The sequence below is a fragment of the Calonectris borealis genome, chromosome 4 (assembly GCF_964195595.1).
Source record: "Calonectris borealis chromosome 4, bCalBor7.hap1.2, whole genome shotgun sequence".
Lineage (NCBI taxonomy): Eukaryota > Metazoa > Chordata > Aves > Procellariiformes > Procellariidae > Calonectris > Calonectris borealis.
In genome coordinates this window covers 17,038,586-17,064,072 of record NC_134315.1, presented here as the reverse complement: position 1 = coordinate 17,064,072, position 25,487 = coordinate 17,038,586, and the positions used below count along the sequence as shown (strand labels likewise).

Genomic DNA, 25,487 nt, shown 5'->3' with positions numbered 1-25,487 from the left:
ATCTTTAGCCAACCCATCTGGGATAATAATCCTGTCTCTTCCCCAACATAGTCAGAATCAGTTTATAAAGGCACTATACCTACTTTTGTCACTTCCAGGGAAGGAATGAATTGCTGCATTCTCTACAAAATGAATAATCTCTGCACTGCTTTCATATCTGGATCAGATTTTGTATTTATTTTGTATGTACCAATACATGATTGTCATGTACACAGATATGCTACATAATTTAATTACTTAACGTACAGAATTGCTTTTCCAACACTAAAAAAATCTAATCTAACATCAACACTAGAAATAGTTAAAAATCAATATTTCATCATTTATCAAAAAAGATAATTAGTGCTTCAATAGGAAGTTCACATCCTAAAACTGAAATAAACATAACATTGATTATCTTGATCAGATACTCAAATGCATTCTTCTGAATCTTGCTTGTAACTTTCTATGAAAATTTTTATCTAAGATTTAGTCTTAAAAATTTGACCAAATTTCAGTTTTGGAAACTGGATAGAAATGCAAATACAGAATTTAGGATTAATGACACATACAACTATATAATCTGATATATGGGAAATCAGAATATGGAAGATCATTGAGGAGTCCAGCACTGAACCAGGCACAATACTAAAACAACACTCTCAGGTTTTACACTTGGTATGTAAAGGAACCATCTCTGAACCTGCATTGAAACTGTAGAATTAACTGTTCACATGGATTGTAAATTATACCCTTTGGAAAAAGATGAGACAGTTTCCCAGAGTAAGATTTGCACTCAGTGACAGGTCAAAACCTTCCAACGCTCTTACCTTTTGGTGGAAAATAGGATTTGCTTTCTGCTTTGTGAGGCCAGTCTACTACCAAAGGCCCAAATCGTCTGAAGCTAGCAGTAATTTCATCTAAAAACAGGTATAATAGTTGCAATTAAAATAAATGACATAACTCAATGAAAAAGTACTATCAAGCAAAGATCTTTGTTGTTTCTAGCAAAGGTTGACATTTCATGGAAAAAAAGGAGCAAAATTTCCAACTTCCATGAACAAAAAACTTAATTAGACACATCTTCCAAAGCGTTAATATTTACATAATATACATCTAGTGATTTTAACCGTACAATTGTTTTTTATTGCTTAATAACTTTCAGAAGCATATGGGCAACTAAAGGCAGTGGTGAAAACTGGTGAGGCACTTCCTTAAATTCAGGATCTGGTTTGAATGCAATTGAAACAATTCACTGTTTAGTGATGTACATTTCAGAGCTTTGTAGGTAGATACTCATATAAGAAGTACCACAATTAGCATGCTAGCAGTTTCCAGCAGATACCATGCACAGATCAGGCACAGAAACTAAAATTGCCTGTTTAGAGGTGCTTCTAACATAATGATGAATAGTCTTGTTGCAAGATCTAATATGCCCCCTGCACAACTTTGTGATGTCTTTCTATCCCAGCCACTGCTTTCTCTCATTGACTGTAAGAACCTTCGCCGTGAGGAAAAAATTAAATCACCCTAAACTCTACAAGAGCAGTAACTCATCAAATACAAATATGCTCCATTTCTTTCAGTCGCATCCTGCCATCAGTATATAAACAGGCAGGAAATAAACAAAATATATTTCCGTGTGTCCTTGTTTAGCATTTGTATGAAAGGCAACAGTGCACATTTGAATTAGAAGATAAAGTGCATCAAAAAAAGCTGAAGTATGTTAAAACAAATCCCTTAGTACATTGCAGGAAAGCATCACAATGAAGATGAAGCCAAAATATGGTCCTTCCATGTCCGAAAGTTAATTAACCACAGTCAGCTTATTTGGTTTTCAAGTTACTCTAGGATTACAGTGAACCTTGTAAAAGGACTTCTGTTCACATTGCAAAGCTAGCATGTAATTTACATTTACCTGCACAGGAGAAACCTAATATTAAACAGCACGATTACTTCAAATCAGCACTACTATACAAAGCAATTCCAACTGCACCACGTAACAATCTGAGCTTCTGTGGTACGTTCTATGTTCAATGCATCACAGAGTGCTCTGCCACTTCAGCTTCCTCTGTCTTAGTTTCTCTATTTATGAACAGGAATAGTATTAACCTTTCTAAAAACCACTTCTGAAATCTTCAGGTAATAGTAAAATAGAATCTGAAATTCAATTACTAATAGAAGTTTAAAGAATAAAGCAGGCACACTTTGAGGACACTACGAAGGTCTAAGATATATCTGAAAGGAATATGCAAGGTAAGCAGGAGCACAAATTCCAGGCATCACAAGCAACTCTACAGTCTGCAAGTACAGAATCAGAGACATCTGAACCACCAAAAGAGGTGGATGACATCAAATTATATTAAGCTCAACATATCCATCAACTCTCATAAGAATATATATATACTTGTAGCCTTTTACACCACAACATTATTTTGCTGGGTGGATTATTTCTACTACTTAATTTAGGTTTTTCAAAAACTCTCTTTCTCTCTCCCTCCAAACTTAGTTTGCTTAGTTTTCAGGCAGCTCACCTTCATCAATATCTGGTGGAAGACCTCCAACAAACACTTTCCGAGAAAAACGCTCAATTCGTTCTCCATTCTGATGAGCTGAATAGCAGGTAGGTGAATTCAGGACTCCAACTTGATCACTATGACCATCGTCCAGCAAACCATCATCTATTGGGAAGAGGGAAGAACGGCCTTAAAAAGAAAAGATAATAATAGACATTAAAATAATTATGTGGCAATACATGGTTATGTAATTTTAGGGAATAGGGGAATAGCAGTCTGGAAAGTAAAAATGAAAATACCAAGATATTAGAAAAGTACACATTAGTTTAAAGAAAAATTAAGAAAATGAAAAATGTATCGAACTTCAAAAAGGAAATTCAAGATTGCAAGCTGACATCACTGTAAGCATAATACTTTATACTACATTATATTGTAGTTAATCTGCTGCATCCAGTAGGAAAGTAGTAATTTGTTATTAAATAAAGGGTCTTATTTATGAAGAGATCATATTAAGAGCTGCTTGAGTGAGTTTCATTAGTCTGCCTTTTGTTTAGCTTCAAGTTAAATTGATAACTTCCATCACCTGAATGACTACTGCATGTCTAAAAATCTTACACTTTAATTGAACAGAGGGAAACAGAAAAAACATGTACACAGTAAGACGTTTCAAACAGGTATGTTTTCTCTTCTCTTTTAAAGGTATCTGACACTGATAATGTAAGAACAGATTTAATTTCTAAGAAAGCAAAAGAGAATTTTAATAAATGGCCAAAATGTAACACTTGAAAAATGAGTCACAGCGCTGATTTATCCTTCTCGCTCTCAAATTTACCACAGTTTTGGTGGGAAGCCTTGTGGTGGTTCCTAACACGTAGCAATCTGCAGTAAGATTATAGTTACCCTGAAAAGCAAGTGTAAAATCTGAGCAGCTCACAGGATGGCTTTGCAAATGCAAACTGATCAAAACAGATGTATAGATGGCGGGGGTGTGTGAAAACATGGTAATTCTGTCCCACTTATTTCCCCCCTACTTCATATTTACAAATTTTAGAGAACTCCAAAATGAAAAGACTCAGAAGGCCAGGATAGGCATCTTAGCTTATTCAAACTTTCACTGCTTTAGATTAGCAACATAAAGATTAATGACAGTTTAAAATTCAGAAGTCAGTCTTTTAACTGCAAAAAGCCCAGAAAGAAACAAAGAAGCAAAATAAATACCCCTCATTACCATTTTTTCTGAAGTGCAGTTTTTCCTGTTTCTCTCTCACTCATTTTTTAAATAATTATTAATTAATTCAACTGCTTTCCAAAAACAAGCAAGTAAACAAAACCAAAAAACAGCCTAGCACACTTTTGTGAAGCGAGTTAATTTTCCATCTCAAATAGCCAACTTCTTCCAGATTCACCCACTGCAAATCCATACACAGGAACAGTAGGTCCCTGCAGCCGAGTCTGCAGTATCTTAGCTGTGAGCCATACTGCAGCCTGCAACTTTTATTCCCTCTCAGGGGAATACTACCAGGAAAGCCCCATAGGCACGCCCGCAGACATCGTGCTGATCAGCTAGGGGCGAGAGCAGCATGAAAGCCATTCGCTTCCAGAAGACACCTGAGAAATCAAGTGCTTAAAGACAAGCCTGGAGAACAGACAGCAAACATCATGACTAATGACCTATGTTGTAGTAATGCCTAGTGAGCCTGATTTGGTATCTAAATCCATAATAAAAATATAGTCCATCAAAAATACCAAATGAAAACACAAGAAACCAAACATAATAAAATGTGACGAGGATACAAAATAAAAGCAGGATCAGAGGACTGTACTAAAGACTGTAACTACAACATCTTTACGGTGGCATTTCACATTTATGTCTTAAGTAGCCACATGATGGACAGCAAACGCAGAAAGCTGTAGCAGGCTCCTCCTTCCCATTAAGAACGGCGATATGCATGTTTGAGAACATGACTAGTGGGGAGCAAGTGATGGCATCCTTGCTTGCTATCACAAGGATGCATTCAGCGGCTAGATAACAGATCGGTAGACTGCCTTTAAAAGTGGAAGCATGTAGCTGGTGCTTGATGGGGCAGAAAAGTGAGGAAGCAAGGGAGAAACAGAAAGTTAACACAGTTGGAAGAAAGAGCCAAGCGGATTCTTCTCGTAAATCATCTACTTCAACATCAGAGAAGCAAGATCATGCTATGAAGACTGCAGCAGCTGAGTAATGTGGATATGAGTTTCAGTTATGAAGACTAGTAAGAATGATCGGATCTTAAAGATTTATACGAAGAAGTGGTAAGATTTGGTTACATAATCAAGAAAGGGGGATATAACAACAGGTTTCTGAATTACTGATGTGAATGATGGAGAAGATGGAACTGTTATCGTAGTGACAGTGAAACGAAAAAGTGGCTAAAGGAAGAAATAAGACTCTCATTGGAGGAACTTGCGGGAAACTGCAAATGTGGAAATTTTAAGAATTTTCACTAATATATGATAATTATTCTTAACACCTTAAACCTAAAATGACTGTCATTTAGCTGGGTTATCTTTACAAAAAGCACATAGATTTGCTCTTTACCTCTGCAAGTCTCTATACTGCAGGAAAAAAAAAATTTAAGTGACTTAAAAGCATGCAAGTTTTAATGAAGTTGTTGGCATTAGAATATTGCCACAAAAGCATTTAAGTGTGGTGGATTTTTTTTTTCCAGGTTTTGTTCCTTTTTTTAAAATAACAATTCACAATTTATACTTAAGGAAGGTGTATCTTCAGACCATGAAAATTATGTTTTTGTGTTTCTCTAAAAGTACTGCTTCGACAATTCCAACTTACAATATACACAAGTATATAGGGGGAAAAATAATCAAAGAATAATCCTCAGAATAATTCATTTTTTACCCACAGACCAATGTTAAGATCTAAGAACAACGAGAATCTAAGGCTCTCTTCCCAGTACAAATTAAACCATCAGAACATGTTCTGAAGTGATACTGGAGAGATCAATTTTACTTTAATGTGGGTAAAGGTTTCCCAAAGCAGTGTAGCTCCTCAGAGAGCTAAGATGACATAGAGGACAATGGATTAACACATTTGGAGTAATATGCTCTATATGACTCCTAATACTTCCTTCTCCCTCCTTTTCACTTTTAAATGTCTCTCAGATGAAGAAAGAAAAAAGGTAATTTGCTAGGCTTTCACATTTCTCCCAATGCCTATTAATTAAAAGGACAAGCCCTTTTAAACACTCGTTTCTTTTTGTTTTATGACAGTGAAAAGAATTAAGCAGAATCTGCCAGGAATTGTCAAAACACGATTGTACTGTTACATACACTGACCATGATCTAGATCACCATTCCTCTCTACGTTAGGGCTACCAAGCAATCAGTTACGCACCAATGCGGAGATCAAGAGAGGGACACATGAACTTATGTGTATGTTGTGAATACTGAAAGCTATCAAAGATCTTGATGTTTTTGCTGCACACTTTACATGGTGTTTGTAACAACTGCAGGTCACACCCTCCTACAGTTAAATCAGTATAGCTTTTCCAAGGTCAGTGGGCATATTTTGGCTTATACTACCAAAATCTGTTTACTATTTCTAAGACTTGTTTACTAGATTTCTTGCTAAGTTTATGAAAGGCTTTTATAGTTTTTATTCTGTACACTATCACTTCTACAGAAGCAAAAGATGAGTTAGAAGAACAACTAGCAAACTGTATACTTTTAAAGGGGGCAACGACTGCAAGCAGTAGCCATTAGCATGAACTAAATTATCATTAGAACTACAGTGTTTTAACTGATTAAAGGATTTATAATTCAAACTCTAAAAAGAGATCAATGATCATAACAATCCAGACTGCACCCTTCCTTCCCTCACATCACCCCTCCATCTTCCCCAAACTAAGACAACATGCAGATAAGCATTTATAATCAACAATCTGGATTAATTCATTGTAATGATCAGTAACAGTTCAATCAGAATTAATTGTACTGTAACAAACAGAAGTGAATTACCTCGTCTTCGCCCATAACTCCTCGCTGCATGCAAACAAAGCACAAATTGTAAAATGTCAAATAACTGTATCATGCCCACATACTAAAATATTTAAGATACAAAGAGCTATGTGGGTAAGCGATAAGTAAAAATCTGCATCAGTACTTGCTACTGATAATTGTAGATGGGAATGCATTAAACTAAAGTCTCACTTAAATACCATACTATTTTTACTACTAAATTGACATTAGTACCAGCTGTAAAAAACACACTTTAAAATATTTCAACGTGTCTTTATACTTGATCTTAACTTCATGTTAATTATAGGTGCATAAATTATGGTAACTTTGTAATTCATCCTCACAAATGTGATTCGTATCTTACACAAGTGTCTAAATAACACACAGGGTACTGAAATTGTAAAAAGGAAAATATTACTTTAAAAAGCATGTAGGAAGCGTTAAATTAATCACAGAAACATCCTGGTCCATGGAACAGTTTGTACAGTCCTTTGCAGTGACAATACAAATGCTATAAGCCGTGACCTTCCTTTTTCATGAAAAGACCTAGCAGAAAATTAACCGCAAGGTTTTGTTTGAAACAAAAGACTCCTTGTGGTAGCAAACAAAATCAGGGCACAAGTCACAAGAAATAGCATTGTATCAAAAACACTGCACAAAGGCAAAGCAACAATTTCTGACAGACTGCAAGTAAATCCAAGATTCTCCTAACTTTTGAGTTTTGCAAGATTGTTAAAGAGATCATGCTTATAGCCACAGTTCAGAAGACCATACTGATTGCTTCTCTGCCTGAAGGCTAGGAAACTAAAAATAGACAGATTACTAATACAAAAACTATTAAGCTGCGTGTAATTTCTTAGTTACGTTTCCACAAAGTATTTTCAATTCCTGTTTTACAGACTTTGTATCTGAGAAAGATTACTTTAATCATTACAGCATTGTAGTTAAATATCCAAATAGAAAATGTTACTATAAACCATAATGTTATAGCAACGTTTATGAACACAGATTACTGTGTCTCGGCATTGCTGTTTTGATTTTAGTAGGACTCCATAAATACATCCTTCCCAAAAAGCAACTGTGGTTCTGGGACACTGAAATACATGCAGCCTCATAAACTCAGTGATTCGTAAATGTCATTCACTGTTCCATTCTCATATTATTAAATACTTATATCCTGGTACCTCCCATTTGCATAGGTTTTTCAAAATTTTTAGTAAGTATAATATTTTCTTTTCCTTTGTTATCTTGATCGCTTCCTTCTAGGGATTCAGTGGATTGCGTACGGAATTCTGAAAATCTCTCTCCTTTTCTCCCTTAAAACTGTTGATTTGTTACACAACAGTCATTATATTCCTACCCAACTTGCATTCAACTCACTTTCAAATTTATTTTCTTTCATCTGAAACAATTACTATTGATGACAACAGTCTTTTGCTTAAAGTTTTTCAGATCCTCCAACTTTCTACTAGTAAGCCAAAACAGAAAAGCCCACTTGCCGAAAGTGGGCTTTCTAACCAAGCGGAAACACCTAAATTCAGATTTCCCACATCAAAATAGCAGCTACAAAACATTATGTATTCTTCTATGCGATTAGTCCTCTCATTAGTCGCTGCTGCACGGGGACACTAATGCCGAACTTCAGACTTGTTTTCCTCTGAAGTCAGGCACTTACAAGACACGCAGTTCTATGTCAGCGTTGCAGCATGTATGAATCTTTTCTGACTCTTGGCCAAAGTGACTCCCACATAGCATTAGCAGCAGCGTCACTAAGCCCTTTTGGAACAAGCCTTAGTAGTTTTTCTTCTCTTCTGCCACTTCTGCTCCTTTCTGCCCAACAAACCAGCTCAGCTATTTTTTTGTATTTTCATAGTTAAGACAAGCTAATATGCATAAAAATATTTTGTTACAGAACACCTGAACTGTTCTTCTTTGTGCAGAGAAAATGGGAATATAACTGTACTTGATGTTGTCACATTATTTACTTTACTTGCATGGCAAACCCCCTTCCCTGATATTTATCTGTCTTGTTCATTTAGATTGCAAACTAGTTTGGGCAGGGATTTTCTGCCACTTTGCATCTAGAAAAATGCAGTCCCATTCTTAGACAATCTGTAAGCACTGCTGCAATAGATGTGATCATTAACATCAAAATGTATGGTTTTGCAAAACCCGTTATTTTTTCCTATTTTTATCCAGACTTTAAGACCGCAGTGGTTATATTATAGGTAAGTTGTTTTAATAACAGTAAGTACAAAGTCTTACTGTTACTGAAAATATGATGTTAAAGCGAACATATCCTATCTACATGAAACTTCAGTATTTTAATCTCTCCACACTACATATATATATAAAAAAACTTTCTTTCAAAGGCCAGATACTACTTGTGAAAACAGTTCCACTGAATCAAACTTTGAGTACATTGTAAGCAATGAGATTATTCTTTATGAAAATATTAGATTCAATTAGAAATATTTCTGTATTTACCAAAATAACATGAACATAATGTTTTACATCTTTCAGAGCACATACGCTTACAGAGCATGTGGCCTGTATAAATATACACATTATATATATTTAATTATAGATTTAGCTATACATATAGTTTTTATATATATGTATTTAATATATACCTCTACATAATTAGTGCATATGTTTAGATAAATAATTGCAGGGGAGACAACCCTTTGGGAAAGGCCAGACACTGTAGGCAATTAATTGATTTATAACAAAATAATGGACAGATTAAACTTCTTCTTTCCTTCCTGAACTCGTTCAAAGGACAAGTCATACAGAAATATTTTTCATATCTTCTAGTCTATAAAGCTGGAGATCTTAATTAGCCAAAAACTCTGAAAGATTTCAAATGAGTGAGAAAGTACAAGAGATACTCTTTTATTTTAGGAAATATAAATTAGGCAACACATGCAAGAAGTATAATGATGCCCAATAGAAATGAATTCCAATAACGTTGGAACCTTCCAACATTAAGAGTGCTGTATATACAACAAAGAAATTCCCTTACAGTTATAACCTTTTTTCTATATCCCTGAAGTTGCACACTAATAAGGCTTAAATCTGTCAAAAAACTTAATACCCCTCTTTCTGCAACTTAAATCAGCTCAGAGATAGAAATATGAGACAGAAGTAAATACACTTTTTGTGCATGTTTATCTAACATCAAGACAATATAAATATAACTTTGTACATTATGTGAGCAATGCTACCCCACATAGTAAATGTATAATTTCTATTTTATTCAGACACATATTTCAAATATATATTAGAGGTCAAATATGTACATATTTAAATAACTCAACTGAACGACTGATCTGAATTCAAAATATTATGTTGTATAACAGGAAAAACTACTAGGCAAGCTTCCTATATTTAAAGATAACCATGAAATTTATCATAGAAAGTAAGATAAAATACTATTTGTCACTAACGTTCCTGATTTAATGATCAAATGGTGACAGTGAAGTAATGAAGCCTTTTTCATTAATACTTATTTGTCATTTAAAGAAATCCATAAACAATTATGGCAAAAATTTCCCAGGAGTCTAGACTAAAGGAGGTAGGTGCCTAATTCCCATTTTATTCTATTGGATTTGGGTGCCTGAATTCTATTAAGATTTCTTTAGAAATCATATCTCTATAGATTTTAAGGCTGAAAGAGATTTTCATGACCATTCAAGTTTGGCATGCCTAACAGACTACAGAAACTCATTTAGCAATTCCTGCATAAGAAATTTAATAACTTCTGTTTGAAGTAAAACACCTTCTTTTAGAAGCACAACCAGCTATAGTATCTTTAAGATGGAAAGTCTAATACTCCCTTGCTAAACTCATCAAGTGGTGAAATACATTTCAAGAGCCATTAAAAAATTCAATGCATTAAAAGAGGGGGAAAAAACACCCTACACCTCAACAAATTGGACTCCTGCATTATTACTTGCTACAGAAAGGATCTCTCTAAGTCGACAATTAAAGATATACTCAGGTAAATGCATTCCAAAGTATCTTCTTTTGACTTTTGAGAGATAACAGTTATTAAAAATGCATTGCTTTTTTTACAGCTTGAGCTGAAACATATATAATTATCAGATATATAATTTATTAAAACACATAAATCAGCTTTCCTTTGGTTCATTCATTAATTTAAATAATGAAAACTGTAAATATTAATATTAGGTACAGTTCAGTAAGTACACTTTAAATGAGCTGGAAAAGATCTATCATTCAAGAAGAGGAAAAACTAGCTAAAAATAAGTTTTATCTAGAAGTGCTTAGTCTTAAAAGGGTTGAGGAATTCCAGCCTGGCTCACATCAGAACCTTTCTGGGATCCAGAGATACCAGTCCACTAAAATCAAGCCAACTAAAACCCAGTGAGGGTCATGATCTAGTGTTAAGTATTAGTGCACACATAGATGCGCCCAGGATCCTTAAAAATGTTGGTGCTTTTCTTTCATGAAGGTCTGGTATTCCTGCTCCTGGTCGTAGCGACTACAACCCTTACTGAGAAAGTTAGGGACAAATGTGAGTCTCTGGATTACCAACTCTCCTCTTACCTATTCCTCCTTCCAAGACACCAGTTACAGGGATATAGGGAAACGTCAGCTTGAATCCACTTAAGCAGAGAAGAAACTGAAGTCTACTACTTTATCAGCAAGTGTTCAATCTGTAATTCTCATTACCACACATTTGGAGGAAGCCCTCAATTCTTGCTAAGAAAGAAAGGTTGTGCGGTCTGAGCAGCTGGAGCTTCCCAGAAGCTGCTCCTCAAGCTTCTGTTCCTGAGCTGTGAGGAGCTGCAGTTCAGACACTCCAACTTGAGGTGGCTCTGAATGGTATATGTGCTTGCACCGGACTGCACTGACGTCCAGTGATTGCGCTGACTGCACATCACGCTCTCCAGGTACATGGTAGAGAGCTTAGGTGTCTAAACCAAGGCTCTGAATTAAATTCTAAAGGGCTCATCTAAAAATTAGGTGTTGCAGCACCTGTCTTTTAGATACTCAAATTGTTATTTTTCTCTCACCTATTGAAGGTTGGAAATAATATTGCAGCTTTGAAAAAGGACAGCAGTCACATTAAGTGCTAACTGCGAAACTACAGTCGAAACCCCACCAGCATTAATAACAAACAAGATATTCTTTAGTGCATATTCTAGCTCTGTGGTAAGGTTTTCAGGACAGACTGGTACCACTGACATGCATTTTTCGAATGTCCGTGATAATAGCAAACACCTTTTTTCCTAAATATTCCATAGAGTAACAATGCTTCCCATGTGCTCTTTTAGCACGGAAAACATAAAAAGAGAAAGCTCACCATTCTAAATATTAAAACAAATGAATTAAAATGATATGAATTTCTTACACTGATTGCATTGAAGTATTTCACAATTGTTCCTAAGATTGCTTAGGTTTTAATACCTTCCTAGCTAACACTTCATTATAAATCAGCAGATAATGACAATTGCACATATACCACCTGAACAAAACAGCTTGCAGAACAGGTCTTACATTTGCAGTTAAATACAGAAAGTTAACTGTTGTAAATGTTGTAACATCAAGCACATCGATATTCAATGTACAGGAATCAGGATTATGGCCTGCGTGGGCTAAACACTAATTTTATTTCAACAGTTAAGTAGCTATTTTCACTTTTCAAGGTACTCCATTATCTTAAAGAACTATTCAATAACAAAGGAGACCTAATTCTTCAAATATCTGTTGTGCAATATTTTCCTTTACTGGGTATAAAGCTAAACCTGAATTTCCTTAAAATTTTAAACATTTATTCAGTGTTACACAAGGGAAATCAGATATTTTTTACATTTGATATCCATTTGCACAAGTGTAAATGACTGTGGAGAAGGGTAGGGCAATTAAAAAAAAGAGATCCACAGAACCACAAACGTGAAATAACTATTCTGACTGTATTTCTTAATAATTAGGTCTTTACTGGTATCGTTTAGACTCGTCAAGTCAATGACAAAATTGTACTTGCTTTATGTACAACAGCTTTCACGTTTTCTAATCTAGAGAAGCTGTGGCATTATAGCTCTAATTTTTCCCAATGTAGAAAACATTTGTGTGCAAACCCCCTGATTTATTATTGACTTAGATGGATTACCAAGCTCTGCTTCCTTCTTTAGCCTTGAACAAAGGCTAAAGTTCATGCCTTCACTGAGTAGCAGATGTTCATGAAGTTTGACCTACTGGGAGAGGAACGTGAACATGAACTCTAACTTCAGCATATTTCGCAGTTAAAAACATATTTGACAAAGCCAGTTCCAAAAAAGCCAACAAAAAAAAAATGTTATTTCACGTAAGTGTAATAGAAAGTATCTAGTTCACCCTTTGTTTACACAAGATAGAAAAACATGCCTTTCTGGCCTTCTTATTTTTCTAATTCCTGTTTCTGTATAATAGATTTCTAGCAGATCTTTGGAGTACATAACACTGGTTTGCTTGAGAACAAAAAAGGATAGTGCATCGTTACGAGCATTTCAGATTTCAAGTAAGCTAGATATAATGAAAGGCTGTTGCAAGATTAGCTCTTGCCATTCAACTCTGAAAAATGGCAACAGTCCCATCAGTGTTGAAGACTAGAGGCAAGTAATTCAATAACCGAATATAATAGTATAATTTTATACCAACATGTCAGATTTAAGCTAATCTAGAGATAATTAGAAACTGTTATAAGATTAGCACTTACCATTTAACATCAGAAGATTGTCAGTCCCTGGATGTGGATAACTCAAGCGACCTTAAAAGAAAACAAAAACCAAAGAACAAAACAAAACAAATGTAGAAATTTTAGCTATTATGCTAGAAAAAAATAATGAAAAAACACTGTTTAGAATTTAAATATAAACTGTATTTCCAGTTTGCCTAAGGGAAATAAAGAGCTAATATTTAACTCCAAGCACATTAACCAACAATACCCTTGACCCAAGTTAAAGCTGACAAGAACAGACTTCTTAACCTTAATTCTCTGGTCATAAGATCTGCAATGTGCTTTGGGATCAGCTCCAATAGGATAAAGCCACTTTTTGTTTCATGACACCCAGAAATAGTGCTGACTGCTTTAGTCTTCTCTTTCATAGTGGCTGTGAATAACTGTACTATGCACATTGCCTACAGAGTGGCATTTCTACAGTTTACTGCTTCTCTACTGAATCAATTTAAGAAAAATCACGGTAATAGGAATTAAGGCACTGAAATTTTATTAACCAATTTATGACTGTATCTTGGTGTATTACATATAATCACTGCATGTAATATTTTTCAGTAAGTCTGGCAAAACTAGAGTACTGGTTTATCTACAAAATTAACACAATTAAAGAATATGATAGATAACATTTTCAACATTTTATATTGAATAAAAATTACATGAAAAACTCATATCCTGACATTAGAATTTTTCAAGTATTGAATTTCACTACATTGGTGGCATGTTATACTTTAATAGTTAAATGAATGGTTTAAGATGCACAGCTGAAGTGTCTGTTCACTACAGATTCCTTTTTATTAAAGGAGACGTTTTCTGTTTACAGGAAGCTGCAAACATACCAGTAGTGCACACTGACCTAGAGAGACATTTACAATAGCTGCTGTGTTTGGAAGAAGCATGCTTTAATGTGCAAAAAACTACATTTCCATCTATCTTGCTATTCAAACATACTTGCTTGCTTATAAGCCATAAGCATATATAAAAAATACTGTAACTTAAACATTTAAATCTTTTGGAGGAAATGAGAATGTTTGTGGAGGCATAAAGAAGAATCCAGTCTGGAAGCAATGGGTATTTAGAACTCACATGGGTTTAAAGGGGAATATATATGCAGTTGGCTTGCAAGATGTAAGTATTAGTAAGACACGGTCATACTCTAATAAGGCTCACTCTTTCTAAAAAGAAACACAGGGGGAAAAAAGGAAAAAAAAGAAAGAATACGAAATCAGCAATTCATACATTAAGGTTGTCTAACAATTCCTATCATACACTGGTTTTTTTTCTTCCCCCTACTGTTGGTAAACCCATATGATTAGCACCAAGACTGGAAATTTCTCGAAATAGTAGTTCTGTGTCCCAAAGACACCTTTAGGGTTAAATAAAAAACCTTTTTGCTGAAAATCTGTAAGTAATAGGGTTTAAGTTTTGCTCTTCCCCTTTAGGAAACCAACATGATAATTTTCTACCAAAAAATATAGAAAAAATATATATTATCAACTCTTACACTCAAAACTTCAAAATAGCAAGATTAAGATCATTTAGGATATTTTATTCAGCCTTATTATTTACAGGCATTGTGGCAAAAAGATTTTTATACAGCCACGTACTATTTCTCTTCCTACAGATTTCATTATTATAAGAATGGATGGTATCAGAACACCTGCAGATTAGGTAGGAACTATTTGCTTTGGAATTTGAAAGTATGGAGAAAGCAGTGAAGGGCAAAGGCAGCCTCCTAGAAAAGGGAAAATGAATGCCACCCAAAAAACCTCTGCTGTCTTCTCTAACTTCTACAGAATTTTTGAGCAGGCTTAGGCAAGATACTAAACAAAAATCTTTGTAGGAGACTCTGTCTTCATGTTCCTTATCTTCAAGATGTCCAGTTTTAACATACAAGCCATTTTTTCTGTCATGCTGAACATTTACAGCTATACAGAATGTTTCCTGGAACTATAAATATTCTGTCCTTCTAGCAATGCATGCTGATATAATAGGACAAGAATTAGGAACAAGGCATCCTCAAATTGCAATCTGGGAGCTGCCACCGGTTTACTCAGCCTGGTGTATAACAAGTCACTTTGCTTTACTACTTAGTTTTTTGGTCTATAAAGGTAATACTCATTTGGCTTACAGCAAGGATTTTACAAGATTATTTACTGTCACCATCATATTTATATATGGTGCTACAGAAACACTTGCAACAATATGAGCTGTTCCTTGCAAATCAGAATGCTGTATCTATCTAGAATAACAATAGAAATTGTGAGAAATGATTATCTCATCGTGAACCTCCTCAAGTCTGTGGTGACAGTGTTTCTCCCTATCTGTATACATTTATCTTCTTTTCCTATTCAGCAAGGGAGACAAAAGATACATTTTTTTTCTGTAATTACTACAGAAAAAGAGGTCATATTTAAGGCCTAGCAGGAGAGAGAAGCCCACCAGGTGTTGACACCTGGAGAGGAAAACTATTTTAGAAGATAGTAAATTCTGGGTTTACAACTCTGGCTTTGCATTCTTTTGCTTCACAAATAATTATTAATTAATTATTATTAATTAATACTAATAATTATTATTAATTACTAATCCACAAATTAGCTTCACAAATAAGCTGCATCTGAAACATAGTGCCGAACAGAAAAGTTGAAATAAAAGCACTCCTCATTAAGTAGCAGTGAGAGAGTACACTAGGGAGCTGGGCCCACTCCTGCAGCCGTAAAACCTATGCATCACACAAACGCAATGAAGCCCAACCTTGCAGTGTTACGGGGACGAATTTGCTAGCTCAGATAATGAATGATTTGACGGTTAGAAAGGAAAATGAGTAACAGTATTCAGTACATGTACAGCTGTACTGATACTTCTTTTAAGTCTTATGGTTATTTCAATGAAATCATACTTTGTATTATTGCATTCTGGTGAACTTAATACTTGTGTTTACTACCTTGTCTAGCACTTGGACTTAACAACACATTTTAAACACAGAAGGTTTGCTTCCTTTTTCAAAATACAATCACTGCTATTTGATACGTTAACTTAGATTCTTATCCCTCAGATTCATCTGTTGAAGCAAAACTCAGTGTTTCTAGGGCGTCCACCTGAATTTAATGATATACATAAATTCAGAACACTTCATGGATGGAACTGGGTGCAAGATCAGTCTTACACAGAGCTCATATTACACTATCTTTTAACAAACTATTCTAGTTAAATGGACATATACAATATAAAACCTCCCTTAAAATATCAGTATATAAAATACAGAAGATGGGAGCACCATCTTATAACTATTTACTTCTATCACGTATTTCCTTCTAGTCAGCTATTTTCACTGCATGTTGTTCGATGTGTTTAAAAAAAAAATGTACCATTTTAAGAACTGCCCTCACCACAAATCCTATCTAATCTCATCCTACTTCAATGTCAGTAATCTAGAATCATATAAACCATTCAATAGATATGATTCCAGTGGCCTCCGCCTGCTTAGAAAAGAATCTTAATAATATATAAAGATGCTTTACTAGTTTAAAATCAACTACAAATTAGTTAGATAATATCTAATATTTAAATAATAGACGTATTCCATTCCTGAGAAATGAAAAGTAATCATTTCACTGACTGTCTACAGAACTTAGCTCTACAGCATCCAAAATTAGTAACGTGCTGCTATCTGGAACAAATATTATGCCTAATATTACGGTACTGTATCATAAAGTATGATGTTACAGAAATTTTCTCTGTCCAAACCTAACTTGCAACTTCATCACGTTACTGCTAATTACTAATTCTCATGTATCATGGCTAAATTCAAAATAGTATTGCTAAGGAGAAGCAGGTATGTTTGACATTTCTTATGCAAATAGAGTTCTATTAAATTTAGCCCCCTCTTCCATATCTAAATGTGATTAATGTTAACAGAACTGCCTGGTATGTATTTCTCACAATGTATTCTTCTGTAAGGACAGAAAAAAATAAAAAGCTTGCAGATAAATTTTGGTGGGCTAGTTTATCCACTAAATGCAGTTAAAAATCTTTCTAATCCAAACCATGAGGAAAGAGTAACAAACTTAGTTTTAGCCACATTTCTGTAATCTCATGTTACTAATATGGGCAATGGAAATCTAAATTTTTTGTAAGCTTCTTCTGAGCATACAGATGTAGTTGTGCTTACTCACTTCTAATTTTAAGGCAAATTCATATCTACTTTTAGAAATGCCTACTTTCTATTCATATTTAACTAAACTGTTGGAGGAATCCCCATATATTAAAACATTTGGGATAGATTTAAGTATAACAACTGCTTTAAACATTGCTGACTCACAGTTTCACAAGTTTGATATTTCATGTCTACTGCCCCCCCATTTTTTTAAAAAGTCTTAAATGGTTGAATGAAGAGACTGAGAATCACAAATTCCTTTCTCATCCTCCTTTTTTCAAGAGATCTCCTGACTAGAAGAGAAAAAGCTTCCAAGTTAAGCTTTTCCCAAACTACTTTAACAGATCAGAGAATGGCTGAGAATTACAGTAGCATCAGGAAGCTCAGTTGTTGAATCAGCATAGTTAAGACAACAGCACAAAACCATGTCTGGACAACACCTAGTTACAGAAAGGCTAGATACTACACTTTCAAAACCTTGTGTAAGAATTATGTAAGCCATAATGAGGCCAAACGTGTTGTCTCTGATCGTTGATCTATTTAGGCAAATCAGTCTATCGGTCTTGAATATATTCTTTTATCATAAAAAGTTGCTATGACAGAAAGAGGAAAAATCTGTATGTAAAATTTCAAAGCCTTTTATATGACTAAGAGTGAAGTTTTTCCTTCCATCCTTCTTTTGTTCAGCCTCAGAAACTCTTTTCTAAGCGCAATTTGAATTACTCTAGGAAGCAACTGCATAACTTTAAACCTTAGAGCTTCATAACACAAAATATGAAACAAATTTCTTTGAAAACAAAAGTTACCATATGCAAAGAAAGAAAATGTTCTCTACTGTGTTGCTGAGTCACCAATGCTTTTCTTTTTACTTCACTGAGCACGTGCCAGCAGGTTGCTTTTAAAAGAAGGATCTCTAACAGCTGAAAAGTTCAACTAAACGAATTTAAAGGGAAAATAAAACCAAGAAAAAGCAAGACAGACTTCTAAGTGCATCAAGTTATTTTTCTCCACATATAAGTCAAATAATAGTGGTTTACTTTCATTATTTATTACTAGCTATACAAAACATATATTTGTGTAACTTTCCTAAAAAATCTGTTTTGCCCTCACAAAGAAACAGAAGAAAAATTCAACATAAACTTAATATTCCTTCTTGTTACTCCTGCTAATATAGTTATGGCTAATTCAAGTTCAGTACTATCTTACGTCTAGCTTACAGAGCTGTAAGAGAGTTGGTCAGGAAACAGCAATGAATTGTAAATTGAGTACAGTATCAATACTCTTGCCTTACAAAAGACAAGCCCTTAAGTTACATGGAAAATACCATAATCTTTACTAGAAAGATGTTTAAAACCGTAGATAATAAATTCCATTAAATCACCTGCTCCTCAATTCTAAGACATATTCCATGCAAAATATAACCATTTCTTCTAAGTTTTTTCCATAATCTGTTTTAGTCCAAATATATTGGTTGTCCTGTTTCCGAAATGTCTAGAATACAAGTTTTCTACATCTTGACATCAAGAAGCATTGGTATTTGGGGGAGGAGAAGGGGGAAAAAAAATGCAAATACACAAGAGGTGTGTCTGGAAAAGAGTTATACTACCAATACCCATGTATTTCAGGCTATCAATATTGTAATTCTTCTCTCAAAATAGTTTTAAGGGCTATTAGAAGAATAAAAAGGGTATTTAAGAACAATGATGTAAAAATTAATTAATTTATTTTAACTTTTATTAATTTTAACTTCAGTTTATATTCCATTGTTTGGATGGGGTAATCTCAAACATTACTTAATGTCTTCTTATGAAATGCATTTCAAGAAAGCTGCATGGGAAAGATTCGTTTTAATATGATCAGTATTTCTGCTGCAATAACTAGTGAAATCAAGCATCTATTCCCTATTAACCTACCTTGAAAAAATGTCTTATTGAAAGCTAAAAATTACTTCTTTTAATCATGTCTGTAGTAATGACTAAACTTTGTCTAAGTGAAGCCAAAACTATGCATCTATAAACCATTTTTGGCAGGCATAAACTTAGCTTTCAGTGAATTGTATTTGAAATGAAGTTTTTTCAAGTTCATGAAAGCGAAAGTGGTGAAATTTGACTTCCTTCTAAAATGGATCTTGAAATGCAAAACTTAAAGCTGTGAGTTAGTATACGCAGTGTCTGTTCTGCATTGTGCAAAATCTGAGACAAGATGCTTAGTCATACTCCAGATATTGTAAGCAGCTAAATCTGAAACACGTGCTTAAAATTCCAGGGACTTTCATTTTACTGCTGCGGTCAGATATAAAAGATGCATTGTTTTAGTGTGCTTAGACTTACTTAAAAACTTGTCATAAAAATATTCTCGTTACAAAATATTCTTTAGTTACAACAAAGTACCTTATATATTAATAAGAACAAATAAATAACAATAATATTCTTAATTCTGTGCATTCTGCAAGCAAATATGATGGGTTCTTATGTAAATGTCAGATTTTCTGTGGTGAAAAAAAGAGCCGCAGAGACTGAAACAACAAAATTAGTGTTTCATGGTTTGCAGAAAAAAAAAAGTTAAAGTTGCTAGGAAATTACAGAAATGCCAACTAATGGTGACTAAACAGAAGAGGGGTAGAGAGGAACTAAAAGGCTATTCTAGGATGTGATCTCTTCTTCCCATTTTCAGTCAGTAAGGAACATTTCTTGTGTCTTACTGTTAATAATGTAGCTGTTTCAGCTGAAATAATAACTTCCAAAGAGAAAAAAGTATCTTAATCAACCAACTTAAATAACAGCACACAATTGCTCTATTTAAATTCAGTTGGCGCGTGCATTGTTCTCTGGCACTCGAACAAAAAAATGGATTTTCTTTGAATTCATCACTATCTATGGCTTCCATCTGTTTTAGTTCAAACATAAAACTTAGCAGAATTTTCACTGCCAGAGAATGATGGTGAAACTGTTAAAAAAAAAAAACCCTCTTAACTGTAGACTGAAACCATATACTCATGTCCCTAGAAAGCACAGAATAACTATGGAAACTTTACCGAGTTTTTCAAAAGTGTCTATGTATGAAACCAATTCACTTTAAAATCTTAAAGCTGTGTCTTGTCTTATTCTTGATGAAAAATTATTCTTGGAAATACATCATTTTCATCTACTGTATCATAATGAATAAAAATAAAACCAGGTCTTTTCTGTGCTCACTGTGCCTCTGAAAGCTCTTCTGCATTATAAAGCCAAAATGAAAACAGCGAGATGGCAGGGGGAACAGAGCAATCACTTTCATTTGCCATGTCAGCGTGCATAGAAACAAAGTGAAGAAACCAACTGGTTTTCAGGAATGTGAAAGGTGACAATGAAAGTATATGCCAATAGAAGACCTGCATTCTCTAATTTTATGCCTAACAGTAGGTTTACCTTTTAATATCCTTCCTGATGGTAGATTTAGGTTCAGATAATCAAAGAAATACTCATCACCACCTGAGTGTGGCAAATTGAAGGAACGATGCTTTGAAACAGGGATGATTTAACTAGTTACCTTGTTTTTGATGACATATGCATGCTTTTAGTCCACAGCAGTTACTGCTAGGCTAACTGTTCACAGGTTTCAACCCCTTTATGTTACTTAGTAATGTTTTGTAAACATGCAGAATAGACAGAAACTGAATTTAATAATGGACTTAAATGATAAAATGTTAAAACTGGAATTAATCCTCTAAAGACAGTAAGAAACGAGATCAGATTTAGGAACATCTAAGAAAATTTAATTTCAGCTTCCGCTCTAAAGAGGAGGAAAATTAACTGGCTAATTGAATGCTACTTACTTACTAATGCTTTGTAGATTTTCAGTTTGGAAAAAAAACCCAAACTTTTGGCTTTACGTTGTAAATCTTACAATATTATTACATGCTATCTGAATACTACAGGTCTTCCAATTGATTGCAGATCTTAAGAGAACCATGAGCAGAATCTAGCAAAGTGTCTTTCAAATTAGGAGAACACAGGTCCGTATGTGCTAATGTAATATATATTAAGTCTAGGAACATCTAGAAATGGAGAATGGATGGGAGTAAATAACGATATAAAAAGAGAGAATTTTTTTGTTTGTTTTTTATTTTTTCAGTTGCTTCAATACTGAGACTTAAATTTTTGCAAAGGAAGCCTGAAGTCTTGGGTAATTTTAAAGTTAGATTGTGTTAGTCTAATTATAACACCACAAATGAAATAACATTTGATCAGGCCAAATAAAATGGCTTGGGCTCCCTGCCCCAAAGTTTAACGGTAAACTCCACCTGAGAATAAGTACAGAAAAACAGAATTCAAAAGAGTGAGTTACTGCACAGTGAATAAAGGAGTTAAAATTGAAGTCCACAAATATTAACTATATGCTTACTACTGTGGCCAAATGATGTGAACAGAGCCCAGAAGGGTAAGAGGAATCAGCATTCTAAATCAAGTGTATTTCTGGACTTCTTCAGCCAAACAGAAATTGGACAATTAGATTCATTATTATCCTCCAAGGGCTTTGAAAAAATATTTGAAAGGACAAAAAGTGAATTTATCAGTGGACTTCATTTTCTTTTCAGCTTCCACTGCAAAGAAAGGGAAAATTAACCAGCTAACAGTGGTAGCGGTTTGATTTGCCTACCACCCTCTTTTGGCTACCTCTTACAGAATAGTGTGTCTTTACAAACTGAGGTAGAATTTCCTACAGCAGACAAGTAAATTTCAAATCAAACTAACTATGAATTTCTTGGGGGAAAGGAGGGAAGGATGGAGGGGAGAGGGAGAAAAACCTATGATGCCACTAAAGCTTAAGTTAAGTTTTAAACAACTGTAAACCAATGTTTTCAATAAAATACAGCTTGAGATTGACCTTTCATGTCAGTTGAGAAAATAATTAATTTGCTATTTTAATATGACCCTAGAATCTAAATTAGCAATCAGTATTAATTCAAATATGCAGAATGGATGACCCTTTTTTCTTTATTTAGCATAATAACATACCTTTAAGTGGATCATGCTCTGCTCTCATAATGTCAATAAGGGAGTTTTCCAAAGAGTGCATATTCAGACTGTCATACATTCTATTTCGATCCTAAAAGAGAATAAAATCCTTAGTATTGGAATACAAATTCTGTACTTTTTAACAGGAAACTTGATAGGAAGACAAAGGTGCCTTCTAAAGGCTGTACACTCAGACACTCTGGAGATGGACAGTGATACAAAAGCTTAAGATACCTGAATTTATTAACAGTAAGTCCTGATTTTTAATAGTAAGTTTAATAGCATCTAAATATCAACCTAGAGATGCACTATGAAGAACTCTTCTGTGTACGTCCTTTGATAGCCTGTGATTGCCTGTTTCCTTCAGAAGAACTGCTTGAATCAGTTCCAGTGATCCACAGCAGAGTTAAGCATTAGGCTGTTTAATGAAGGAGACTAATGTCTGTAAGAGTTCAATTTCATTTCATGCAGAAGTTAAATAGTGAGCAAGGTGGGGAACTACAGGACAAGAAGGACAGTCACCTCACATGAAAGAAGGCATTTTCTTGGTGCTTAGCTAAGTACCTCGCATGGGCCCTCAGCCCCCCTGCTGAGACTGCACTTCCTGGCTTCTGGGTAATTAATCTGAGACCCTTTGCACACAAAGACTTGAGTTACAAACGGTCAGCACTAAATGGTTAAAGGCTGGAAAATTAAAGCTAAACTATGAAAAAAAAAGGTCACAAAGCTTACTAATAGATTATCAGCTTTACAGAGAACAATTTTTTGGCACATGAAGATTAATAAGAAATACCATAATGCCTTACAAATATTTTCACTGAAGATAATAAGTTATTGTAATAAATCATAAATGTTTTCACTGATTTTATGCTCAACTAAGACATTTTCTCACATGTTTTCTAATACACCCAAGTTACAAAGATGCAAAAGAAGACGACTTCTAACTGCTTTGGTCTTTCTGGGATATCTTCGGAGACTGAAAATAGTTTGCCTAAAACCTTAATATCTTCTACTTGCAAGGCTTCTGGCTGGACTGTATTGCACTTGAAGGAATCCTGTAATCATGCCTTAATTTTACTTTTATTGTCTACTCTCTGGTTGCACTATAGTAATTCAGCGGAGTAGAAACACACATCTCATGACCATTAAAATTCACTAAAGATGCAGCCATCCACCTAGCACATATCTAAGTGGGCAGGAGGTCTCTAACCCACGCTCACTGTGACTTTCCATGACAGTTCAGCAGAACATAGACTAATTTCAAGCTACGTCCCTCAGCAAGCAGGTATTCTTCATGTTTGGGGAGTGAAAAAGCAAGCTTTGAAATAGAGGTTTTCTATGAGTCAGAAACTATGACTTATCAACAGCTTTGCAAAACAAGCCATGATGAAACTAAGATTTTACTTTCATCTTTCTTAGAAAGTTTAGTCAACTTGACACAACACTGGGATGAAGAGGGAGAAGCCTTTTTTTTGGCTCCCTCTCCCTCAAACAACTATAAAGAGTAATGGCTTCCTGTTGGGCAAGCAATCTGCTATGTTCATTTGATCAGATCCTTTTTTTTTTTTTTTTTTAAGCCTTTAGATAATTTTAATGATAAATTAAAAAAGTAGGTTTCTCTTGTCTCCTGCCATGTCCCAGACCAAATGCTGCTGACACTTTGCGAGGTGATCTTCAACCCAGTTTGAGTGCCAACAAGTCCCCAGTATTATTTTAGTTCACAGCAGCTTTATTTTGGGACTGGTTGGCCTTCATTCTTTAGCTGTCCTGAGAAGCAGCAGAATGAAACTGAAGTGACTAATCTGCTTCCATGCTCTTGCAGGTTTGCTTCTCAATAGCACAATGAAAAGAACCTGCTTACCATAGCAAACTTGCCTTCTATAGAAGGTGTGAGCAGTGACAAAGCTGGATCTGTTTCCTACTGTCCCCTACCATTCAGAAGGCATCTCATCAGGATTTTTAATGAAGTCTTAAATTCAGCTGAAGTCAGTACTTGGTAGGTAGTAAGTGCTCTTGCAAAAACCAATGCTGAGTAAACAGAAAACATGCTTGGCTACGTCTGTAGCTGATAGTGGAAAAGAAGTAGTATTGGTAAAAACTGGACTGAACTGTATGTGTGACGCTTTATCTTTGCTACAGGTTCACTAAGTAAGATTTTCTTATTTATTTTTTGATCATTGCTATATACATATATGTTGAGATAACACATGACTATTTGGCAAATGGTCATTACTGTAGACTTAACTTTGCTCTGGAGAGCAGAAGCCTGTAAGAAAGGGCTCCATCATGGTTAATTGCTAGTACTGGCCCATTTGGATCTTACAGATAAATGGAAAAGTAAAACATAACATGCGTTTGCAATTCATTTGTAAACTGCTCCGCTGGCTGACGCGGTGCAATGGTTGTAACGTCACCCTTGCATCATTCTGTTTTGCAAGTTTTGTGTATCCAAAGTAAAAAGTCTTGCGCTGCTAGAAGCAGAAGAAATAAACTTTTCCCATCCTCTTTACACCTTAGAAAGTACATGTTTATAAAAAAATTAAAAAAGAGGTTTGTTTCTTTGAATTATAATACTTCATTTCTAGCAGTGGAAGCATGCAATAGTCATGCAGTGTACAATATAAAAATGTTGTGAATACACTAAAGTAAAGCAGGACTTAAATACGGGAATTGTATTCTGCTATCTTACTACCCACATCACACTATCCATTTGTGAGGTTACGTACTGTCTAGGTACTCAGTGCTTCAAACTTTTAATTTCTATTCCAATTCAGACTGATGAATTACATACTATAAAGCAACATTATCTGAAATTTAACTATCTCAAAAGGAGTAAATCATTCTTTGGGTACAAGGTTCATTTTAAACCTTTGTGCAACTAGGCTTTATAATGCTAAAACACTGCTTTGTGCTCCCCAAATATGTACATCATATCTTTAAAGAGTACACTTATCAACTATGCAAATATGAAGTTTTCATTTCAAAGCAGAACTTTAAAGTATTTCAATAATGTAGGTCACATCAGCAAAGATTTTCTATAAAGTTCTGCTGTAGAAAAAAAATCCACAACGCTTTGAAAGAGG

At 34.6% G+C, this 25,487-nt stretch overlaps 1 protein-coding gene across 5 annotated transcripts in view; it reads right to left on the bottom strand.

Moving 5' to 3' along the window:
- CPEB2 (cytoplasmic polyadenylation element binding protein 2) overlaps positions 1-25,487 on the bottom strand; it is a 55,832-nt gene that overhangs the window by 17,822 nt on the left and 12,523 nt on the right. For 2 of the 5 annotated variants that reach the window (XM_075148790.1, XM_075148793.1), the window contains 5 exons: positions 22,405-22,495; positions 13,234-13,284; positions 6,510-6,533; positions 2,514-2,684; positions 810-899 (listed from right to left, as the gene is read on the bottom strand). In XM_075148790.1, coding sequence (XP_075004891.1) covers positions 810-899; positions 2,514-2,684; positions 6,510-6,533; positions 13,234-13,284; positions 22,405-22,495 — 427 coding nt within the window. Of the gene's footprint in view, positions 1-809; positions 900-2,513; positions 2,685-6,509; positions 6,534-12,648; positions 12,734-13,233; positions 13,285-22,404; positions 22,496-25,487 lie in introns of those variants that run through there. The other 3 variants (XM_075148791.1, XM_075148792.1, XM_075148794.1) reach the window with 3 other exon arrangements.